The sequence below is a fragment of the Phocoena sinus genome, chromosome 4, assembly GCF_008692025.1.
Source record: "Phocoena sinus isolate mPhoSin1 chromosome 4, mPhoSin1.pri, whole genome shotgun sequence".
Taxonomy (NCBI): domain Eukaryota; kingdom Metazoa; phylum Chordata; class Mammalia; order Artiodactyla; family Phocoenidae; genus Phocoena; species Phocoena sinus.
Window position 1 is genome coordinate 85,918,712 of NC_045766.1, and position 22,489 is coordinate 85,941,200.

General features: G+C 37.1%; 1 protein-coding gene across 1 annotated transcript in view; it reads left to right on the forward strand.

Moving 5' to 3' along the window:
- The first annotated feature begins 2,664 nt into the window (after positions 1-2,664).
- SLC9C1 (solute carrier family 9 member C1) overlaps positions 2,665-22,489 on the forward strand; it is a 94,373-nt gene continuing 74,548 nt past the window's right edge. The window contains exons 1-5 of the mRNA XM_032629415.1: positions 2,665-2,824; positions 3,978-4,078; positions 7,014-7,142; positions 16,838-17,003; positions 19,806-19,934. Coding sequence (XP_032485306.1) covers positions 2,665-2,824; positions 3,978-4,078; positions 7,014-7,142; positions 16,838-17,003; positions 19,806-19,934 — 685 coding nt within the window. The remainder of the gene's footprint in view (positions 2,825-3,977; positions 4,079-7,013; positions 7,143-16,837; positions 17,004-19,805; positions 19,935-22,489) is intronic.

The following is a 22,489-nucleotide window of genomic DNA, read 5'->3' on the forward strand; positions in this document are numbered from 1 at the left end:
CACCTTAGACCAATTAAATTAACCTCTGTGGTACCACCCAGGTATCTGTATTTTTAAAACTCTCTGATTCCAATATGCAGTCAAGGTTGAAAATCTCTGTCTTAGAGGGATAACTGAGCTTGCTCTCCTCTATCACTTAAATTACTATCAAGATCCCTTGGTCTACTTTCAGTTCTTAACATGTTAAAGTGAGGTTAAGGAATTTAGAAATCCTTTGAGGAAAAATGAAACAAACCAAAAATAAGCAGCCCCAAACATCAGGGAACTGGTCTGACACCCAGAGCTAGGTGTCACCTAGTGTTACTACAAGCTGGTCTGATGCTCACAGCTAGTCCATGCTGTTCTCCTATTGGACATATAATCTCACAGAACATCAAAATCAGATGAATTCACTAGGAGACCGTAAAGAAAGTTGGACAAAAAGAAGTCACCATGCAACCCATACAGTACCAAACATCCCCTCCCTCATCTAAAATGAGTGGCTGCTGCTTCTGTACTCATCACAGCTTTATCCCCATTCTAGTCTGCTTTCTCTATACATAAGATTTATTGAGATCCCCAATCACAGAATTGTCCTTGCTTTTTTTTTTTTTTTTTTTTTTGTGGTACGCGGGCGTCTCACTGTTGCTGCCTCTCCCATTGCGGAGCACAGGCTACGGACGCGCAGACTCAGCGGCCATGGCTCACGGGCCCAGCCACTCTGCGGCACATGGGATCTTCCCAGACCGGGGCACGAACCCGTGTCCCCTGCATCGGCAGGTGGACTCTCAACCACTGCGCCACCAGGGAAGCCCTGTCCTTGCTTTCTGACAGCACCCAAGTTATAGTAAACTTTCACTTCCTTAGACCTTCTCCAAAATTACCCAGATCCACAATTAGTTCTTTCTAACATCCTTTTACTGAACCTCCCAACAGTTCCCCAGGGTGAATGGCCTCCCTCACTGAGACACATAATAAACCAAACTTGTCAACTACAGATGTGTTTCTGGGGTCTTCACCAGAAGGGCATTGATACCCTTTCTCAAAATATCTGACTCAAGAATATTGAAAATAAGCTGGCTTTGAGACTGAAAACTGAGCAATATTGCCTTTGAATTGGGTGAATCACAGTGGTTACTAACATTGGCTACACATTAAAATTGCCTGGGGAGCCCAAGCTGCCACCTAGACTGATTTAAATAGGAATCGCTGAGGATAAGACTCAGGCAATAGTATCGTTATAGCTCCCCAGGTGATTTCAAATAAAATTATAAATACAGGGAGAGGAATTACACAGACTGGGAAACTATACAGATTAGTAAACTGAGGCCAACAGCAAGTTGCCCAGAGTCTTTTACCCTGCAAGCAGCAGCCCATCAGATCTTTGCGTGCAGAGTCGCAATCTGACCAGAGATTCGGCACTTTTACATTGGTGCTAATATGGTACAACGTTTGTAAACAGTGTTCACAAGGCCCTTTGAGGCTGGTGTTACAATACCATGTGGAAAGAAGTAGAAAGTATAATTATATAAGGATGAACAGAGCTATGTAAATAAAATATATAAAAGCCACTAGATGACATGACTGTGCATATTTTTTTTGGTTTTTGAAATGCTTCTTTACATATTTATTTCAAAAATATTCACAATAAGCATGTATTCATTTAATTTTCTTTCAAAAGGTTGTTTTTATAGTCGGTAAAGAGCATATTATAAAACATATGTATGTGAAATATGAAACTGAAAAAGACATTGCTGGATTGTGAGAGGAAGTTTAGTAATAACTAATTGATTGCTTAGCGAGGCAGCCAGATGAGATGCTAATAGACACTAGAAAAGGTTAAGCCAATATTTTGAGAGAATTGGAAGAGTTCTCTGCATGAAGTTTAAGACCCCGACGTAAAACTTTCCTCACCATGGGAAGCAAGTGGGATTGGCAGACTGCAGCTATTACCTATTTCTTCAAACCAAGACACACCATGGCCCTTGTTCCTTTTCCAAGAAGTAACAATAGAAACATGTAACAACTCCCTTGTTTTAAATCATCTTGTTTTCAATATTTTTCTTAGGTCCTTGGTTGCTATAAAAATATTTAAAAGTTAGAGAAAACATGGCCTATCAATGTCTCAGAGGAGATAAAAGAAGGCTGTTATTAAACATCATCATAGTCTATTAATTTCTGTCTGGATAGAACAACAAAAGAGATCAGAATATTCTCACCACCACCACTTCTTACTTTGGAATAGCTGCCGGAACATGCTTCCAGAGGCTCAGATAAGCTGAGAGCAGACCCCTAGTTGTCCATCCTCAGAACTAAGTAACCTGCACCAGCTTGTGGTCCTGGTGACTGGTTAGATGAAAAATCCTCTTTTCAGCTGGATAGATACAGGATGAAAATAGCTGAGTAGTGCTTGGCATCATAAGAACACAGGATGACACTGGCTCGTCCCTATCACTTGGGGTTATAATTCTTCTGTCATCTAAATTGGAAACATCATAGAAGAGGGAGGCATCCCTAATTTTGGCACACCCTAAGAAATCACTAGAAATAACTAAAGAGAAATATAGGCTTTCTATTTATTTTTTTAAGAAAAGCTGTAGAAGGCCACCAAGAAGGAAAATCTTATGTTCTTTTTGTCCTAGGTGAGTTTTGCAGAGAGTCCTAAGAGTTGGATTCAGACGGCCTATGAGAAACCACAGGATGAATGGCCCTGTTTCTAATTTCACTTTTCTTAACAAAGGATTTACCAACATATGGCTGGATATTTTTAGGAATACATTCACGAAAACTTCTCAGGACCTCCCTGACATCATTCTAATATTGTCTTTGACCTGTACAATTGGCGGTAGGTGTAATTCTTTTTAAGTGTGTTTTGTGCTTGTATTTTGTAAATGTCACCATAGAGAATTAAGAAAAGTAGCAATAATAGGAAATTAGATTTTTTTTTCTAAATTCATACCTCTATACCAAGATTTTCAATCAAATGAATCCAACGGTAATCTGCCCCTGAGGAGAGACCATGTAGATCTGATCCACAGTCTTCACCTCTATTGAGTTCAAAGTATTCATACCTTCTTACTTGCTAGGTCGTGGTTAGATTTAAGTGATGTGGAGAATTGAACCAGATAAGCAGAAAATCAAAGGTTAGGGATTTTATTGTTACCTGTGTCATCATAAACTAGAATTTCATTCATATTTTAAAATTAGGTGTCCCACAGATTTCTTCACTTGGAAAAAGAATTTTCAAAGTGATAGGTCTTCTGAATGATTCAGTTACTTTTTAACCCCTTGGTAGGTGTTCCCTTAGGTTTTGTCCAAATGGTAAATTATGCCCAGCTTTTATGAGAAGAAAAGAACACTGTAGAAATCAAAAGAAAGCACATTTTTTGCATGTGCTTTTGACCTGATTAGGAATTGTATTACAAAGAATTAGAAACATTAAACTGAAGGAAATGCTGTGATACTACTTACTGCACTTTGAAAAAAATTATAAACAAAGTTAAATATTCATTTTATAGGCTTTCTAATGGGTAGTAGGTAATTAGTAATAGGTAGCTAGTTTTTCTCATTATTAAATTATTATACTAATTCCTCATTGTTATCTTGGGAATCAGCCAGGATATTTCATTTAAGTTTAGTAATTTATTAATCCCTCATTGCAGGATTGCTAAAGAAATGAATATCTGATTTATAGCATGTACATAAACTGCTGTAAATATTTTAGTAGGAACACAAGAACGAACGATTACTAGCAATATTTAATAAAGATTCTAAGAAAATGATAGACTTCGTAAAAGAAGTAAAGCATGAATTGGTCATGGATGACCAATTATACTGATTCTATATGCTTAAGTGTGAGGGAGGGTTTCAGTTACAGGAATATAGCAAGTAAGGGGTGGTGCAGTATTTCATTGTCCTCAGTATTAAGAAGTCATGTCCAATTAAAGTTCTATAAATGTGGTATTTCACTGCCTTTCAATAGACATATTTTTTTGCAGCGTTTTTGAACCTACACTTGAAAGACTTTCCAATTCCTCTCCCTGTGATATTATTTTTATTTGGATGCAGTTTTGAAATGTTAAGTTTTACATCTGACCAGGTGTGTATAGTAAATATGAGTAAATATAGTAAATATTTTATATATCTGACTATATCTAAGATTCATATAAATACAAAGATGGCTTAAGAAAATTTGTAAACATATTTCTTCACTGCTCTGCCAGTTGATAGATGCTTATGATGTGGATAACATCATATCAGCTGTGTAGAAGAAGGAACCATGCATGAAAGAGCTGAAATCCAGGTAACATAGTCAAAACAGAGCCTAGGTCTGAAACTAGGTAGGCAATTCAGAATGAGTACACGTACAGCTGCTAAGAATGTGAGTAGCTGAGTATTTCATCGTAATTCAAAACCTTAGACAAGAAATTGGTAAACAAGATAGAAGCCCAGAGAGACTTTGAGCTACTGATACAGGACTCTAGTGGCAAGAGAATTCTGACATTGAACAAATCTATTGCCTTGGGAATGTTTCATAGTGTTCCCATTAGAATAGAGGCTACTCTCTAAGTGCACCTGCCTTAGAATATTTCAAGAAACATACACTGAACCTCTTACATGGAGCTGGAAGTGAGGAACAAGACAAAGTATATAGTCAAGGCATATACAGTATTACTAAATAGTTGGGAGCAGCTGGAGTCAGGTAAAGGAGAGACAATATGCTTACTACAAGGAATATAGAATGCATTATTGACACATTAAATAGTCCTCTAGCCCAGGGGTTGGCGGCAAAGCGTTTTCTGTAAAAGGCCATATAGTGCATATTTTAGACTATGAAGGCCATATGCTCTCTGTCACAACTACTCAACTCTGCCATTGTAGTTTAAAAGCAGCCATAGACAATACATAAGTAAATTGGTATGGCTGTATTCCAATAATACTTTATTTACGAAAACGGGCATTGAGCCAGATTTGTTCCCAGGGCCCATAGTTTGCCAACACCTGCCATAGTTAATCAGTATATAAATACGAACGTGTGTGAAAATGATTGACTTTCCCAAACAAATTTAACCAGTGATGTTAAAAACCATAATGGAAACCATGTATCCATGCCAGAACCAGAAGCAGATTACTCCTTCATTTGTCATGAACAGGTTTTATAATCATCTGATTTTTGACATAAATGCAATTTTAAGTACTTCTATAAACTTCACTATTTGTCAACAACTCTTTAAAGGAAGAGACCATATGTTGAGAACTGTGAACGGTCTAAGATTTTACTCAACTTTCAATCTAATAATTTTGCTTGCCACAGTTTCATGGTCCTGGCAAAAGACACGAGACTCCTGGGCTAGAAACAAAGGACTTTATTACTCATAGCAATAACAGAAGCCAGAGTCTCAGCATTTTCTTGCCCCTGTTCCATGAGCCCCACAGGGAGAAGTAAAGAGGGCAAGGTGAAACCTGCATACACAATGGGTTGCATTATAGGAGAAGAAATCTGAGCTTAGAGAACTTGAATATTTTATGATGGGCAGTGAGCTCATCTGCCCTCTTGCTCCAGAGAGAGATAATATCTTTATAACACTGGACAGTATAGTAAACCTGCCTTTTTCTCTGGAGGGAGACACTTGCTTTATCTTCCAAAGCTGTTAGCCATACAGATATTCTTGAAAGAAAATATTCCTGGAAGAAAAGCAGTCAGTGCCTCCATCCATAGCATACAGAGAAACACAAGAGACCCATGAAGAATCATTTCCCAAATGCAAGGAGAGAGCCTAACACAGTAGGTACTCAGTGTTTCCTCAATGAGTGAATGTTGAATGGATGTGTTAACGAACCAAACTGGGTCTGCTTGCCCACGGGCAGTAAAGCCAATCTACTGACAGTGGGTTGTGGTGAAGGAAAGTGCAGCGTTTATTGTAAGGTGCCGTACAAGGAATATGGGACAGCTAGTGCTCAAAAAGCCTGAACTCCCCCATGGGTTTCAGCAAAGCATTTTTAAAAGCAAGGCAAAGGGAGGGAGTCCCAGGGTATGTGATGAGCTCATGCACAATTCTCTGATTGGTTGATGGTGAGGTAAAGTAAAAAGATCAAAAATTGTTGCAAATATTTCCTGGTTCCAGCCAGACTCCTGAAGGGATGTGTTAATTTCTTTCATTTGGTGCGGGGGTTTGCATCTGTAAAACAACTCAGGAAATGCGCATGAGATACTATTATCTAGGTACTTCAGAGAGGACCTAAAGCAGAGGATATAAGGGAGACATCTCTCTGGGGAAGGCCCCATAGGGTCCTGCTTTGTTATAGATGCCCATATAGGATTTAAAACTATCAACTGGGCTTCCCTGGTGGCGCAGTGGTCGAGAGTCCGCCTGCCGATGCAGGGGACACGGGTTTATGCCCCGGTCCGGGAAGATCCCACATGCCGCGGAGTGGCTGGACCCGTGAGCCACGGCCGCTGAGCCTGTGCTCCGCAACGGGAGAGGCCACAACAGTGAGAGGCCCGCGTACCGCAAAAAAAAAAAAAAAAAAAACTATCAACTAAATATTTTATGATAAACACCATTAATTGGTTATTTCATAATCTGCATTACCTTCCCAGTCTCTATCCCTGCTATTCTTCCATACACATCTTCTGTATAATCCAGGGCTAATTATGTAGCTTCTGGAAATTGATACGATTGTTTACTCCTTTGTGGATTTTGTGCATGATAATCCATCTACCTGAAATCTCTTTCTTTCTCTTGTATGCCTGAAAATCTCCTACATACACTTTAGTACTTTTGTCAAACTGTTTCCTATATCTATTCTTAAAAAAAAGAAAAAGAAAAAGAAGCATAGAGATGTTCATTAACCTTTTGCTGTAGTTGGTAATGACCTGATGCAAAATTATGAAAATCCAAGAGTTAAGACTTTAGCACTTACTATGTTGTGATTTATCTTTTTTTCTTGTGCTAGGCATAGGAGTGCCTGGCATGTATTCCATGCTAATAGACCAACAGATAAATGAGAAAATAACATTTTTATATTATTAGGTCCAAAAATATGCAGATGCCATAGAGTGGATGGATCCACATTTATTTTTTGATATATTTACACCAATAATTCTCTTTAATGTTGCATTTGACATGGATGTTTACCTGCTCCACAAGTTATTTTGGCAGGTAAGAAGTGTTATTTTCAATAATATTATTCACTCATGAACTACTACATGTTATCTATGTTCAGATTTTTTTACATTTTTAAAAATCAACTATATTTAGGTATAATTTATATGCAGTAGTATGCATACATTTTGAGAGTACAGTTTGATGAGTTTTGACAAATATCAACCTATCAAGATATATAAATTTCCATTATCCTAGAAAATTCCCTCAGACTTCTTTGAAGTCAATCCCTCATCAATGCCTCAGAGAGGTAAGTACTGATCCAACTTTCTCTTCTTTAATGATTCAATTTCATTTGATTTACCTTAGAAATTCTGTCCAAATGTTATGCAATTTTTGGTACAGATAGTCATTTGCAAGGTCATGGGGTACAAGTGCAAAGACTAACTTTCTCATTACTTGTCATTTCTATATAGTATGTTTCTTTTGAATATTAATTCAAAGAGAAAAGTAGGAAATCATTTCTATAGCCTTATTATTAAAGTCTCAAATAGATGCCAGGTGAAAAAATTTGCATAGTGACTATTACAGGCATTACTTTCAAAAGTCATTCCTAAGCAAGATAAATTATATTCAATTAAATTGATTTAAAAATCCATTACATATTGTTTTTAGCAGGTTCCTCAAGATTTACATAACAGTTTCATTGTCTTCCATGTATGACTTAGATTCACAATCAAAAATAAGTCTCCACTTTGATACCACTGTAGTTTTCCTTTTTCCAAAAGTTTTTACTTTTGATCAAGTTCAATTCATCAATTTTTCTTTTAGAATTTGTGTTTTTATGTCCTATTAAAAATTATTTGCCTATTCTAAGGTCACTAAGATCTTTTGCTATGTTTTCTTCTAGAAGTTTAACAGTTAGATTTCACATTTAGGTCTAAGATCCAATTTGAGTTAATTTTTTTATATGATGTGAGTTGGGTGTTCTGTTTCATTTTTTTTTTCATATGGACATTCAATTTTTACAAAATCATTTTTCTTCTTCCAGTTTTATTGAGATATAATCAATATAGAGCACCATATAAGTTTAAGGGGTACATCATGATTTGACTTGTATACATCATGAAATGATTATCATAATAAATTTAGTGAACATCCATCATTTCATGCAGATACAAAATTAAAGAAATAGAAAAAAATATTTTTCTCTGTAATGAGAACCCTTAGGATTTACTCTCTTAACAACTTTTGTGTGTAACATACAGCAGTGTTCATTATATTCATCATATTGTTGTACATCACATCCCTACTACTTATTTATTTTATAATTGAAAGTTTTGTACCTCTGGACTGCCTTCATCCAATTCTCCCTCTCACACCCCCCCCACCCTGCCTCTGGTAACCACAAATCTGATCTCCTTTTCTATGAGTTTGGTTGCTTGTTTGTTTATTTTTGAAGTATAATTAACCTATACCACTGTGTTAGTTCCTGTTATACAACACAGTGATTTGATATTTATATACTTTTCAAAATGATCATCACGATGTCTAGTTACAATATGTCACCATACAAAGATATTAAATAGTTATTGCCTATATTACCCACACTGTACATTTCATACCTGTGAATCATTTATTTTGCAAATGGAAGTTTGTACGTCTTAAGCTCCCTCACCTATTTCTTTCCTTCTCCCAACCCCTCTCCAGGTGGCTACCTGTTTGTTCTCTATATCTATATAAATCTGTTTCTGTTTTGTTACATTTGTTCAGTTAGCATAATACCTTCTAGGTCCATCTATGTTGCCACAGATGGCAAGATTTCATTCTTTTGTGGTTGAGTAATATTCCATTGTGTGTCTGTGTGTTGTTTGTATATATATATATATATATATATATATATATACACATATATAAACCGCATCTTCTTTATCCATCTATCGATGAACATTTAGGTTGCTTCCATACCTTGGCTATTGTAAATAATGCTGCAATGAACATAGAGTGCACATATCTTTTTGAATGAGCATTTTCATTTGCTTTGTATAAATACCCAAAAGTGGAATTGCCAGATGATATGGTAGTTCTATTTTTAATTTTTTGAGGAATCTCCATACCGTTTTCCATAGTGGCTGCACCAATTTACATTCCCATGAATGGTGTGTGAGGTTTCCCTTTTCTCTACATCCTCTCTAAAACTTATTTGTTGTCTTTTTGATAATTGCCATTCTGACAGACGTGAGGCGATATCTCATTGTTGAAATCAGGGGTTTGCATTTCCCTGATGATTAGTGATGTTGAGCACATTTTCATATGCCTATTGGCCATTTTTCTGTTTTCTTTGGAAAAATGTCTATTCAGATCCTCTGCCCATTACTTAATAGGTTTGTTTGTTTGTTTTTGATGTTAAGTATTATGAGCTCTTTGTACATTTTGGACCTTAACCCCTTATTCGATATATTGTTTGCAAATACCTTCTCCCATTCAGTAGGTGATCTTTTTGTTTTTTTGAGAGCTTCTTTCCTTCACTATGCAAAAGCTTTCTTGTTTCATGTAGTCCCGTTTATTTATTTTTGCTTTTGTTTCCCTTGCCTGAAGAGACACAGCTAAAAAAAAACGTTACTAAGACTGATAACAAAGATCTTACTACCTATGTTTTCTTCTAGAAGTTTTTCAGGTCTTACATTTAAGTCTTTAATCCATTTTGAATTTATTTTTGTGCAGGATGTGAGAGAGTAGTACAGTTTAATTATTTGGCATGTAGCTATTCAGTTTTCTCAACACCATTTTTTGAAGAGGCTGCCTTTCCCAAATCGTATATTTCTCCCTCCTTTGTCGTAGATTAATTGCCTATATAAGTGAGGGTTCGTTTCTGGGCTTTCCATTCTGTTCCATTGATGCATGTTGCTGATCTCTTAAGCTCACATGCATTTCAACAGCCCTGCATTTTTATTCCTCCCCTCACATTTACTGTTTTTGACATCATATTTTACATATTTTTGCTTTATGTATCCCTTTACTACTTATTGTTGATACAGATGATTTTACTACTTTGGTCTTTTTATCTTCCTACTAGCTTTTACGTGGTTGATCTACTACCTTTACTGTATGTTTGCCTTTACCAATGAGATTTTTCCTTTCATAATTTTCATATTTCTAGTTGTAGCCTTTTCCTTTTCACTTAGAGAAGTACATTTAACATTTCTTGTAAAGCTGGTTTGGTGGTGCTGGACTCTTTTAGCTTTTGCTTTTCTATAAAACTTTTCATCTCTCCATCAAACCTTAATTAAAGCCTTGCTGGGTAGAGTAGTCTTGTTTCTAGGTTTTTCCCTCTTATCACTTTAAATATATCATGCCACTCCTTTCTGGCCTGCAGAGTTTCTGCTGAAAAGTCTGCTGACCATCTTTTAGGAATTCCCTTGTACATAACTTGTTGCTTTCCCCTTGCTGCTTTTTTTTTTTTTTTTTTTGGCGGTATGCGGGCCTCTCACTGCTGTGACCTCTCCCGTTGGGGAGCACAGGCTCTGGACGCGCAGGGTCAGTGGCCATGGCTCACGGACCCAGCCGCTCTGCATCATGTGGGATCTTCCCAGACCGGGGTGCGAACCCGTGTCTCCTGAATCGGCAGGCAGACTCTCAACCACTACGCCACAGGGAAGCCCCTCCCTTGCTGCTTTTAATATTCTTGCTTTAACTTTATGATCGTTACCTGGAACTCTTTATCAGGTAGGTTGCTTATCTCCACTTCACTTAGTTTTTCTGGGGTTTTATCTTCTTCCTTCATTTGGAACATATTCCTCTGCTGCTTCATTCTGCCTAATTTGCTGTTTTATTTATATGTATCTGGTAAGTTAGTTACATTTTCCAACCTTGGAGAAGTGGTCTTTTTTAGAAGTCCTCTGTGACTCAGCAACATACTCTCCTCTCATCACCAGAGCTGTATCCTCTAAGAGCTCTTCCTATGTGGGCTTTGTGGGTCCTTCTGTTGAAGGAGGATGACCACTGTGTGCATTCTGGTAGATGTGGCTGACCCCCAGTCCAGTTGGTTGCCAGGTTTTGCCTTGTGTGGATGCTGCCAGCTGCTGGTGGGCAGGGCCAGGCCACAAGGCAGCTGCCTGCAGAGCCCTGGGTAGTCCTGGGGCTAGGGTTGGCCCACTGGTGGGCAGAGCTGGGTTCTGGAGTGGGTGGTTGTGGGACCTGGTATCCTGGGTCTAGTGTCTGCTGCTGGTAGGTGGGCCCAGTTCCTGACACAGCTGATTACAGGGTCTGGAGTACCCCAAAGTTCATGTTGGCCTGTTGGTGAGTAGGGCTGAACCTGGGGGTGGGGAGCTGAGGGGTCAAAGATGTCTCAGAGCTGGTGTCAGCTTGCTGACGGGCTTGGTGGTTGGGTCCCAGAGCTGGTGTTGACCTACTAATGGGCAGGGCCATGGTCTAGGGGATCCTGGAGCAAGTGCTGTCCTGCTGATCTGGATGGCTTTGGTGCTCTGGTGGTACCTGGACTCATGTCCACCCACTGGTAGATGAGGAGGAGTCCTGGGGCTAGTGCCAGCCCACTGGTGAGTGGAGCTATGGCCTAGGTTCTCTGGCTGCAGGGCCCTGAGGGTCCTGGAATTGGTGTGTTGGCCTGCTGGTGGGCAGAGCTGGGGCCTGCATTGTCCTGGGGCTAGTGCCAGCCCGTCGGTGGGTGTGGCTTGTCCAGGGGCTAGTGCCAGCTTGATGGTGGGCAGAGCCAGGTCCCTACAGATGGCTGTGGATAGGCAGGGGATCCCAGGACTAGTGCCAGTGCATTGGTGTGTGGGGTTGGATCCTAGGCCATCTGGTGGACAGGGCTGTGTCCCAGGATAGTTGTACACTCAGAGAATGTTAAGGAAATTGGCCTGCTGGTAGGTGGGGCTATATTCTCACCCAGGTAGCTGCTTGGCCTGAGGCGTGCCAGTACTTTTGCCAACGGGCTGGTGGGCAGGGCCGGGTCCTGGCACTAATAAGCTAGGGGGAGGATTCCAAAATGGCACTTGCTAGCACCAGTGCTCGTGTGGTAGAACAAGGTCCCGCAAATGGCTGCCACCAGTGTCTATGTCTCCAAGGTGAGCTCCAGTTGCATCCTTCCTCTCTGAGAGGCACTCCGAGATCAACAGGTGGGTCTGACCCAGACTCCTTTCAAATCACTGCTTCTTCCCTGGGTCCCAGAGCATCTGAGATTTTGTGTGTGCCCTGTGAGAGAGGAGTATCTATTTTCCACAGCCATCTGGCTCTCCCAAAAGCAAGCCCTGCTGGCCTTCAAAGCCAAATGTTCTAGAGGAATCATCTTCATGGTGCAGTACCCCCAGGCTGGGGAGGCTGATGCAGGGCCTGGTCCCCTTGCTCCTTAGGGAGAGCCTCTGCAATTGTAATTATCCTCCTAGTTGTGGCTCACTCACTGTGGGTATGGATCTTGACTATACTGTGTCTCTGGCCCTTCTACACATCTCATGGTTTGTTTTTTTGTTGAAGTATAGTTGATTTAAAATATTTAAAATATTATATTAGTTTCAGGTTTACAATGTAGTGTGATTCAGTATTTTTGGAGAACATACTCCATTATAAGTTACTATAAGATAATGACTATAATTCCCTGTACTATACTATTTTATACATGCTAGTTTGTGTCTCTTAATCCCATACACTTAATTTGTCCCTTCTCCCTTTGGTAACCACTACTTTGTTTTCTATGTCTATGAGTCTGTTCCTGTTTTGCATATACATTCATTTGTATTAATTTTTTTAGATTCCCCATATAAATGATATCATATAGTATTGGTCTTTGTCTGGCTTATTTCACTAAGCATAATATTTTCTAAGTCCGTCCACATTGCTGCAAATGGCAGAATTTCATTCTTTTTTGCATTGGTTGTATAGTGGTGAGCATAGGTGCCTTCCATTCTTTTTATGGCTGAGTAATAGTCTATGGAATACATATACCACATCTTCTTTATCCATTTATCTGTTGACGGGCACTTGGGTTGTCATGATTTGTTCTTTATATAGTTAGTTGTAGAAGATCTTTTCTGCTAGTCTTCTGGTCTTTCTCAACAAAAGCTACTCTGTAAATAGTTGTAATTTTGATGTGCCAGTGGGAGGAGGTGAGCTCGAGGTCTTTCTACGCACCCCACCCCCTGTCTTTGCCACTGCCCTCCATATACAAACATTTTGAAACTTTGCTCCAAATTATAAAACAAAGAAAACAAGGAAAAAGTATAAAGTGTGGGAAAAGTAAATTCAGCTCTATATTTTAGTGAATAAACTATATCTTTTCAATTGTCTAGCATGTTGAAGATTCAAGAAAGAAATTATGGAGGAAAAGAGTAACTCAAAAAAATCTGACTGGCAGAACTTAATGCCACTTAATGCCACTCTGATACTATAAGAAAGCTATCATTAAATATATTAGGTCCAGTAAAAGGAAATTATTGATAAAAGTTGTGTTTCAAATACCCACCTTCTAAAATTTCCCACACCCACACGTAAAAGAACAGCACAGAGAAGACTACTCACAGAAACAGCAATAATCCTAATTCACAAACTATTATGATTATTTCCTAATCATGTGATATTTGAACCCCTCCAGGAAAGACCTTGAGAAAAAATACTCTGGATTATAAGCAGGATGTGCATTTCTTTCAAAGTAATCAATACAGTTTTGCAAGTATAAAGCTGTTACCTAAAATACATTAGAATCAAAACTATTAAAATAACTTACACTTGAAACAGAGTCCAGGCAAATGAAATTCAGACAAATTACAAAAAAATGAAATTGAAAAGAATAGAGATATAATAGTAGTTTGAGCTGGTTCTAGTGTTCCCTGTCAAGCCATCTCCTGAGTCTCTGTTCAGCTGGGGGGTCAGCTGAGGTAGGATGAGCTAGATGGCTCTGCTCATATGTCTTTTGGTTGGTACTGTTAATATTGGCTATAGGCAATGAGTGTCACTGTACATGTATCTCATTATCCAGGCAATTATTCCAGGCTTCTTCACATGGTGATTTCAGAGTCTCAAACATCAGTGGGAGAGGGCAAACTTGAATTTACTAGTGCTTTTTAAGCGAAAATTTTTATTGAAGTATAGTTGGTGTATAACATTTTCTAAGTTACTGGTGTACGATATAGTGATTCACAACTTTTTAAAGTTATACTCCATTTATAGTTATTATAAAATATTGGCTATATTCCCTGTGTTGTACGATATATCATTGTAGCTTATTTTATGCATAATAGTTTGTATCTTTTAATCTTCTACCCCTATATTGCCCCTCCACACTTCCCTCTCCCCACTTTTTAAGTCTCTAGTTACATCATGTTTGCTCTTGTTCAGTCAGTATGGAAGATAGCTACCCAATGGTGTGGATTCAGGGAGCAGAATTACTGCAGCCATTTTTGCAAACAATATACCATGTGATTTATTGAGGTATCAACAGCTATTTGGTGGAATAACAAAGATTTGGATATCCTGACCCTCAATCCTCTTGTCTCAAAGCCTCATTTTAATTTGTTCCTTTGAACAGGAGTTAGTAATACAACTCCCTTGACCACCATAACCTTAAATTGAGAATTCAGCCACCCTAGAGGTAAATTACCTAGGGGACTTTGATTTTCTTTCACCATTCTGATGCTGTTATCAAGCTTTATCTACCAAAGACTCCCTCTCAATAGTGTCAGGCCTCAGTAATGCCATATAAGCACTCTGTCATTGTTCTGTCAATTTTAAGATTGGGTTAGAAATGTCTGATTAAGTGACAACCAAAATCACTCAGGACTAGCACCCAGGCCTCCTGAGTCAGAGTCCAGTTATTTCCCAACTGGACCCTAACTCTCTGCAAGAATGTCCCTGTACAAACAAAAGACTAAAATAATCAGAAGGAAGATAGCTTCTAATATTTTAGCTCTTCTGAATTCTCTTTTTCATTAACTGCATTACGTATGTCTTTCTACAGTGCCTATTGCAATGCCTCATTGCATAGTAGGTAGTGAATAAATGTGTAATAAATAAGGAGGTAAGAACTTGTGCTTTTTCATTTTTCTTGATGTAGCAAAAGTTGAGACAGGAACCTGGGGATTTTATTTGATTTTACTTCTCCGGAGAATTGTTTTAAATGGGAATGATTAGTACACTGCTGGTGGCTGTGTTTGTTGGTAAAACTTTTTGGAGGATATATTAGTAATCTCTATGGAAAGTCCCAAAATGATACATGTCTTTAATTTTACTCATTGAAATTCTAAGGATATAATTAAGGATGTATGATATTGCTGTTTTTAATTTTATATTGGCAGTAAGAGCATTTTCAACATCATTATGAAATTCTTAGTTATCCATTTTTATTTTATTTTTAAATTGAAATATAATTGACATATAACATTATTTAGTTTCAGGTGTGCAACATAATGATTTGATATTTGTATATATTTCAGAATGCTCACCAAAATAAGTCTAGTTAACATCCATCACCACACATAGTTACAAATCATTTTTCTTGTGATAAGAACTTTTAAGACCTACCTTCTTAGCAAATTTCGAATATGAAATACACTATTGTTGTTAACTAGAGTCACCATACTGTATATTAAATCCCTATGCTTTATTTGTTTTATAACTGGAAATTGGTATCTTTTGACCCCTTTTACCCATTTCACACCTCCAACCCCCCACCCCAACCCACTGCCTGCCTCTGTTCTCCGTATCTATGAATTTAATTTTTTGTTTTTTTAGATTCCACATATAAGTAAGTGAGATCATACGTTATTTGTCTTTCTCTGTATGACTTATTTCACTTAGTATATGCCCTCAAGATCCACCCATATTGTGGCAAATGGCAAGGTTTCTTTCTTTTTCTTATGGCTGAATAATATTCTATATAGATACCACATTTTCCTTATCCATTCATCCATAGATGGACATTTAGCTTGCTTCCATGTTTTGGCTATTGTAAATAATGCTACAGTGAACATGAGGGTGTAGTTGTGAATTCTCATAGGTACTTTAAGGCACAATCACCACATTTTCCCAAGTGCATTTGGTAATAAAATCTTGCTAGATAACCACCACAGGTAGAATAGGAGAAAGTAGAAGACAATGGTGGGAAGGCAGAAGGCCAGGATCCAGTCCTAGAATAACAGAATGCCCCTTCCCATCTTTTTTTGCATCCTCTGCCCTTTCTATACATTCCTTCTATTATTTTGTTTTCTCTTTTTCCCCTCTTTTGTAACTTCTTTCTAAATTTGTGTTCTTTTTTCTATGTTAATAGGCTATGTCTCAGTTTTTATGCATTGTTAAATGTGTATATATATATATATTATATATATATGGTATGTATGTATATACCTTCACACATATACATCTATATTCAGTGGCCTTATCAAGAAAATTAAAAGTTCATTTTTTTTCCATTATGGTTTATTACAGGATATTGAATATAGTTCCCTGTGCTTTAGAGTAGGACCTTGTTGTTTATCTATTTTATATGTAGTAGATTGTATAAAAGTTCCTTTTTAACTATAATGTGGTATTTCCTGTAACTGGTATTTCTTAGGTCCTAAGAATCTCATTGCAATATTTGTTCCTTATTTCCAGAGTTGCAATCACATAGTTGTTAAATAAGATAATTTAAAATTTCCCTTTAATGGATTGAATGTGATTCTACATCTCCAGTATCCTGATTATCTGCATTTAAAGATGGAATACAAATGCCATCTGATTTTTCTATCTGTAAAATTTCTTTGCAGATACTTTTAATTACAATTCCTGGCTTTTTGATTAATTATACATTAATTCTTTGGTATTTGGCATCTGTGAATAAATTACTTTTGAAAAACACCACATGGTTATTATTTTCAGCTATCCTTGTGAGTTCAGATCCTATGCTGACTTCATCTTCTATAAAAGACCTAGGTAAGTATATTTTTCTCTTTTCCTATATTTAAAATATATTCTATGCTTAACCTGTCTAGTTTTAAGATCTTTTGTTCACTATAGCTTTTCACTATGTGAAGTGAGGTGCTGGGACATTGGGGATTGAGCATAGAGATTCAGGTGGTGATGCTTAGAACAGAAGGAAATGCCAGTGATGGGCTTACTTAGTATTTTAAGTCTTACATTCAGTTGTGGAATTGGGCAGGGGATTATTTGTAATCCTTGACTTTATACATGCTTCTATCCTGAGCCAACAGAGTAGTTCTGGGGGAATCGCAATATTGCATGTACATTGCAGTGACATTTCTATTGCCCAAAACCCCTTTTCTGTTGAAAACACTGTCGTTAAGATAATGCTATTTGTAAAAAAAAAAAAAAAAGAAACAAAGAAAAAGTCTTTGAAGTGTTTGTCACCATTAAGACCAAAAGCCTAAAAAGTCAAAAACAATAAAATCATTAATGATACAGTGTGTACTATTTTAGGAGAAAGAAATCTATATTTAGAAGTATAAAATATCAAGTCAATGTAACCCAGAAAAAAATCCAAAAGCCTGATTCAAAAAAAAAAAAATTACCTAATTTGTATTCCCTCAGCTATTTTTTAGTAATGAGAACAAAAACATTTGCTTTAAAGTAGAATTAAAGTATAATTTTAATATGGCACATACATGCACATACACACACACATACTTTTTATGGCCACTTGAAAAGGAAAGAGCTCTCTGAGGCAAGTAGAAACAGAGTAGTGCAGAAACCTCAACTGTACCTATGTGAATAAAGAAAAGCCAGATCTTTAAGACAAGGAGATTTGTCTGTCCCGCAACCCTGCTTCTATGATACTGTCAATGTCAGGCCCTTTCCTACTCAAAAGATTTGGAAGAGTTCTATGCTACCTAAGAGAATTCCATACTCCTCTTAATTGGAATCTAGTTACTTATTCCACTGACTTCCTGGCTTACCATTGTTGAATTTAAATAATTTCTTTGGGTTGAGTTACAAGGTTGTTCTCATAAACTTTGGCCATCTTGTTGTTACTTTTGGAATTTTATTTTTCTCCTCAATTTGCATCTTAAAAAAAATTTTTTTAAATAAAGTATCTTTCTCTTGGCAACATTTTTTCTGAGTTTTCAAAGCAAGACTTTTATATATTTTTTACTTTATTCTCAAAAATAAAATCTGCCCAGGCCAATGTCTGGAGTACATGAATACATTCACATTGTCTTAAGCTTTTTAGGGTCCACTGACTTCTCTTATGTTCCTTGTCTGTTATTTATTTCCAAATACTCACATTTTGTTATAGCCCCATTTTCTAAAATGGAATAGTTATACAACAGTGTCAGTTAGGGTTTGTCTTTGTCTTTGTTTTTGACTAAAAAGACACCACCAAAACATAGTGGCTTAAAACTACAATTATATATATATATATATTTTTTAAACATCTTTATTGGAGTATAATTGCTTTACAATGGTGTGTTAGTTTCTGCTTTATAACAAAGTGAATCAGTTATACATATACATATGTTCCCATATCTCTTCCCTCTTGCATCTCCCTCCCTCCCACTCTCCCTGATGGCATGGGCTGGGCTCCACTGATTGTGGCTAGGCTTACTAATGAATCGCCAGTCAGCTGGAGGGTCATCTGGGGACTAAGTGATCTAGGATGGCCTCAACTAGGAAGATCCACCTTTCTTCCATGTATTTCTCACATTCCTCCAGAAGGGTAGCCAGGGAATGCTGCCATGGTGGTGGCAGGGATCCAAGAGAGAGGAAGCAGAAATCTTCCTCAAGCCTCTGCTTTCATCAAGTCTCATTAAAAAATAATAATAATAATTTTTTTAAATTTAAAAAACAGAACTCTTTGGTGAGAGAAACTGCAACATCTTACACAGAGGGCCTGGATGAAGGGAGAGGTGAAGAATTGGACCATCAAGGCAATTGAACTTCCACAGGAACAGACTGCTTTGGCTTTTCTTCTCTTCCAACAGCATACTTACTGTATTAGATTGTGATCACAACTATAGAGTGGTTGGTTCACAGGGAGGGCTTTTACCATTTCCTTAATAATATTTCCTTTCTATGGACATTTTGAAAATCATTAAAGGTGCTCAAAGTTATAGTTTTGCCCCTACAGGCACATTGAATAGCAAAGAAAAAATGATAATTGATGGATATCTAAACTTAGAATATCATCATAAATAGAGGAGGATGAGGATGGAAGTAGATTATATCAGGGTGCTCTCCATTAATGGAGCTTGATTTCTAAAAGCATTGAAAGTGATGTATGGGAAAGTCAGACAATGTCTAATTATAGTGTGATTATCAGGACAATTGCCTTAATACTTTGATTAGGTACTGTGGTATAAAGCCTTAGTTTATAAATATACTTTATTCCTCCACCATCATTTTTTTCTTGTCTTAAATGCATGATGTATGTATTTATATAAGCCAAGTCTCAGAATTAAAAGTAATAAATTTAATGTTTTCATCTGTGCTTTGAAACAAGGAATGAAAGCTCTAGTTGATTATCTTACTTACATAAACTATAATCAACCACAATTAATTTGGTAACTAATCACGGTGATCTAGACTTAACTTGTTGTTGATACATAATGAAATTTCCTTGAAGGGAGTTTACAAACATGACTAAAGTATACTTAAGTATGTAGGAAAAGTATGTGATATAAATACATAGCTGAATATCCTTCTAATTGCTGATAAAATTTTATTCTTCAACATTGATGAAGTTTTTCCCACCTTTAAAAAATATTTTTCCTTCTGCAGGTCTTTCTAGAGGCCTCATCAATTTAATTAATGGAGAAAGTCTGATGACCTCTATAGTGTCTTTAATAGTGTTTACTAGTATTATGGATATTAACTTAGGCTTGCAAAAAAAAGTAAACTATTCCTTAGGTAAGGACTTATTTTTTTCTTAATTTCTTAAAATTAGAATCCTGTATTTTCTGAAAGTTTACATGGATTTTGTAACATCTTACCATAAGTTATGCTTATACAAACATAGTCGTATTAGTATAATGATTTACTCTTTACAAAGCACTACCACACATCCCTTATTTAATATCTGTTGTAGTTTTGTTGTGAGGCTGAGTTGGGACTTTTCACGAGGATGCATATAGAAGCAACATTCCACAGGCCTAGGCTGAATCAGAATGCTTGATAACAAGAATGAGGGATGTTGTTTTTTATGCGTTGAAGATGAACTCAAAAGAAAAGCCAGGTAGTGCATCCACCAGTGGCAAGAGGAGGTGGCTTCCCTTCCCTTCACCCTGGGACTATCTCCCTGCAGGCAATACAGAAAGCTGTCAGCTCAGGGAGGAAATGTGAGTTATACAGCCATCTACAAGGCCTGAGCACAGTGCTTGTAAGCAAAGAGACTGTAATATGCCTGGAAGCTCATTTACCACATTCAGATAGCCCTGAACAATAAGTATTTTATTTCCTTTATCATATGTGTATGTGTGCATTTGTGTGTATGAAATAACTGATATATGCACACTATAATGAGTGATTATAAAGTATTTATAAGGTATACAGATGAGTAATTATCATTCAGGACCAGAAATACAATTACCAGCACTCCCATGAGCATCTTATATGTCCCTTCCCCATGCTTTCAGTGGTGCTCAGAGTGTAGTCTCAATAAAATTAGAAATTAAAAAGGAGAAGTTACAACCAACACCACAGAAATACAAAGGACCATAGGAGACTACTATAGGCAACTATATGCCACTAAAATGGACACCCTAGAAGAAATGGACAATTTTTTAGAAAGGTACAATCTCCCAAGACCAAACCAGGAAGAAATAGAAAATATGAACAGACTAATTACAAGCACTGAAATTGAATCTGTGATTTCAAAAACTCCCAACAAACAAAGGACCAGGACCAGATGGCTTCACAGGTGAATTCTACCAAACATTTAGAGAAGAATTAATACCTATTCTTCTGAAACTATTCCAAAAACTTGCAGAAGAAAGAACACTTCCAAACTCATTCTATGAAGTCACCATCACTCTCATACCAAAACCAGACAAAGGTACCAAAAAAAAAAAAAAGAAAGAAAGAAAATTACAGGCCAATATCACTCAATATCACTGATGAACGTAGATGCAAAAATCCTCCACAAAACACTAGCAATCCAAATCCAGCAATACATTAAAAGGATCATACACCATGATCAAGTGGGATTTATTCCAGGGATGCAAGGATTTTTCAGTATCTGCAAACCAATCTATGTGATACACCACATTAACAAATTGAAAAATAAAATCCATATGATCATCTCAATAGATGTAGAAAAGGCTTTTGATAAAATTCAACATCCATTTATGATAAAATCTTTCCAGAAAGTGAGTGTAGAGGGAACCTACCTCAACATAATAAAGGCCATATATGACAAACACACAGCTAACATCACATTCAATAGTGAAAAACTGAAAGCATTTCCTCTGTGATCAGGAACAAGACAAGGATGTCTGCTCTCCCCACTTTTATTCATCATGGTTTTGGAAGCCCTAGCCACAGAAATCAGAGGAAAAAAAAAAAAAAAGAATTAAAAGGGATCCAAATTGGAAAAGAAGAAGTAAAACTGTCACTGTTCACAGATGACATGATACTATACACAGAAAATCCTAAAGACACTACCATAAAACTACTAGAGCTCATCAATGAATTTGGTAAAGTTGCAGGATACAAAGCTAATACACAGAAATCTGTTGAATTTCTATACACTAACAATGAAAGATCAAAAAGGGAAATTAAGGAAACAATCCCATTTACCACCACATCAAAAAAGATAAAATACCTAGGAATAAACCTACCTAAGGTGACAAAAGACCTGTGCTCTGAAAACTGTAAGATGCTGATGAAAGAAGTCAAAGATGACACAAACAGATGGAAAGATATACATGTTCTTGGATTGGAAGAATCAATATTGTCAAAATGACTATACTACCAAAGGCAATCTACAGAGTCAAGGCAATTCCTATCAAATTACCAATAGCATTTTTCACAGAACTAGAACAAAAATATTTTTAATTTGTATGGAAACACAAAAGACCTCAAAAGCAAACTTGAGAAAGAAAAACAGAGCTGGAGGAATCAGGCTCCCTGGCCTCAGAGTATACTACAAAGCTACAGTAATCAAAATGGTACAGTACTGGTATACCATACTGTTTTGATTACTGACTATTCTTTTCCAAAAAGAATCACCCCTCTCATGTCTTCCTCTAGGGAGCTGGTTCAGGTGGTGGACAATTAATTACCCTACTTGTGCATAAGAAGCACTTGCTTTCAACATTGCTCTGTATCCAATTATTTTACCCAGGACATGGCAGCTTGGAACATCAACTGGAACCCCAGTTTAGCACAGGAAGGTACATCCTCTTTAAATGCTTCATATATGCCATCTGTGGTGTATAAGAAAACCAAACCAACTACCTACATAC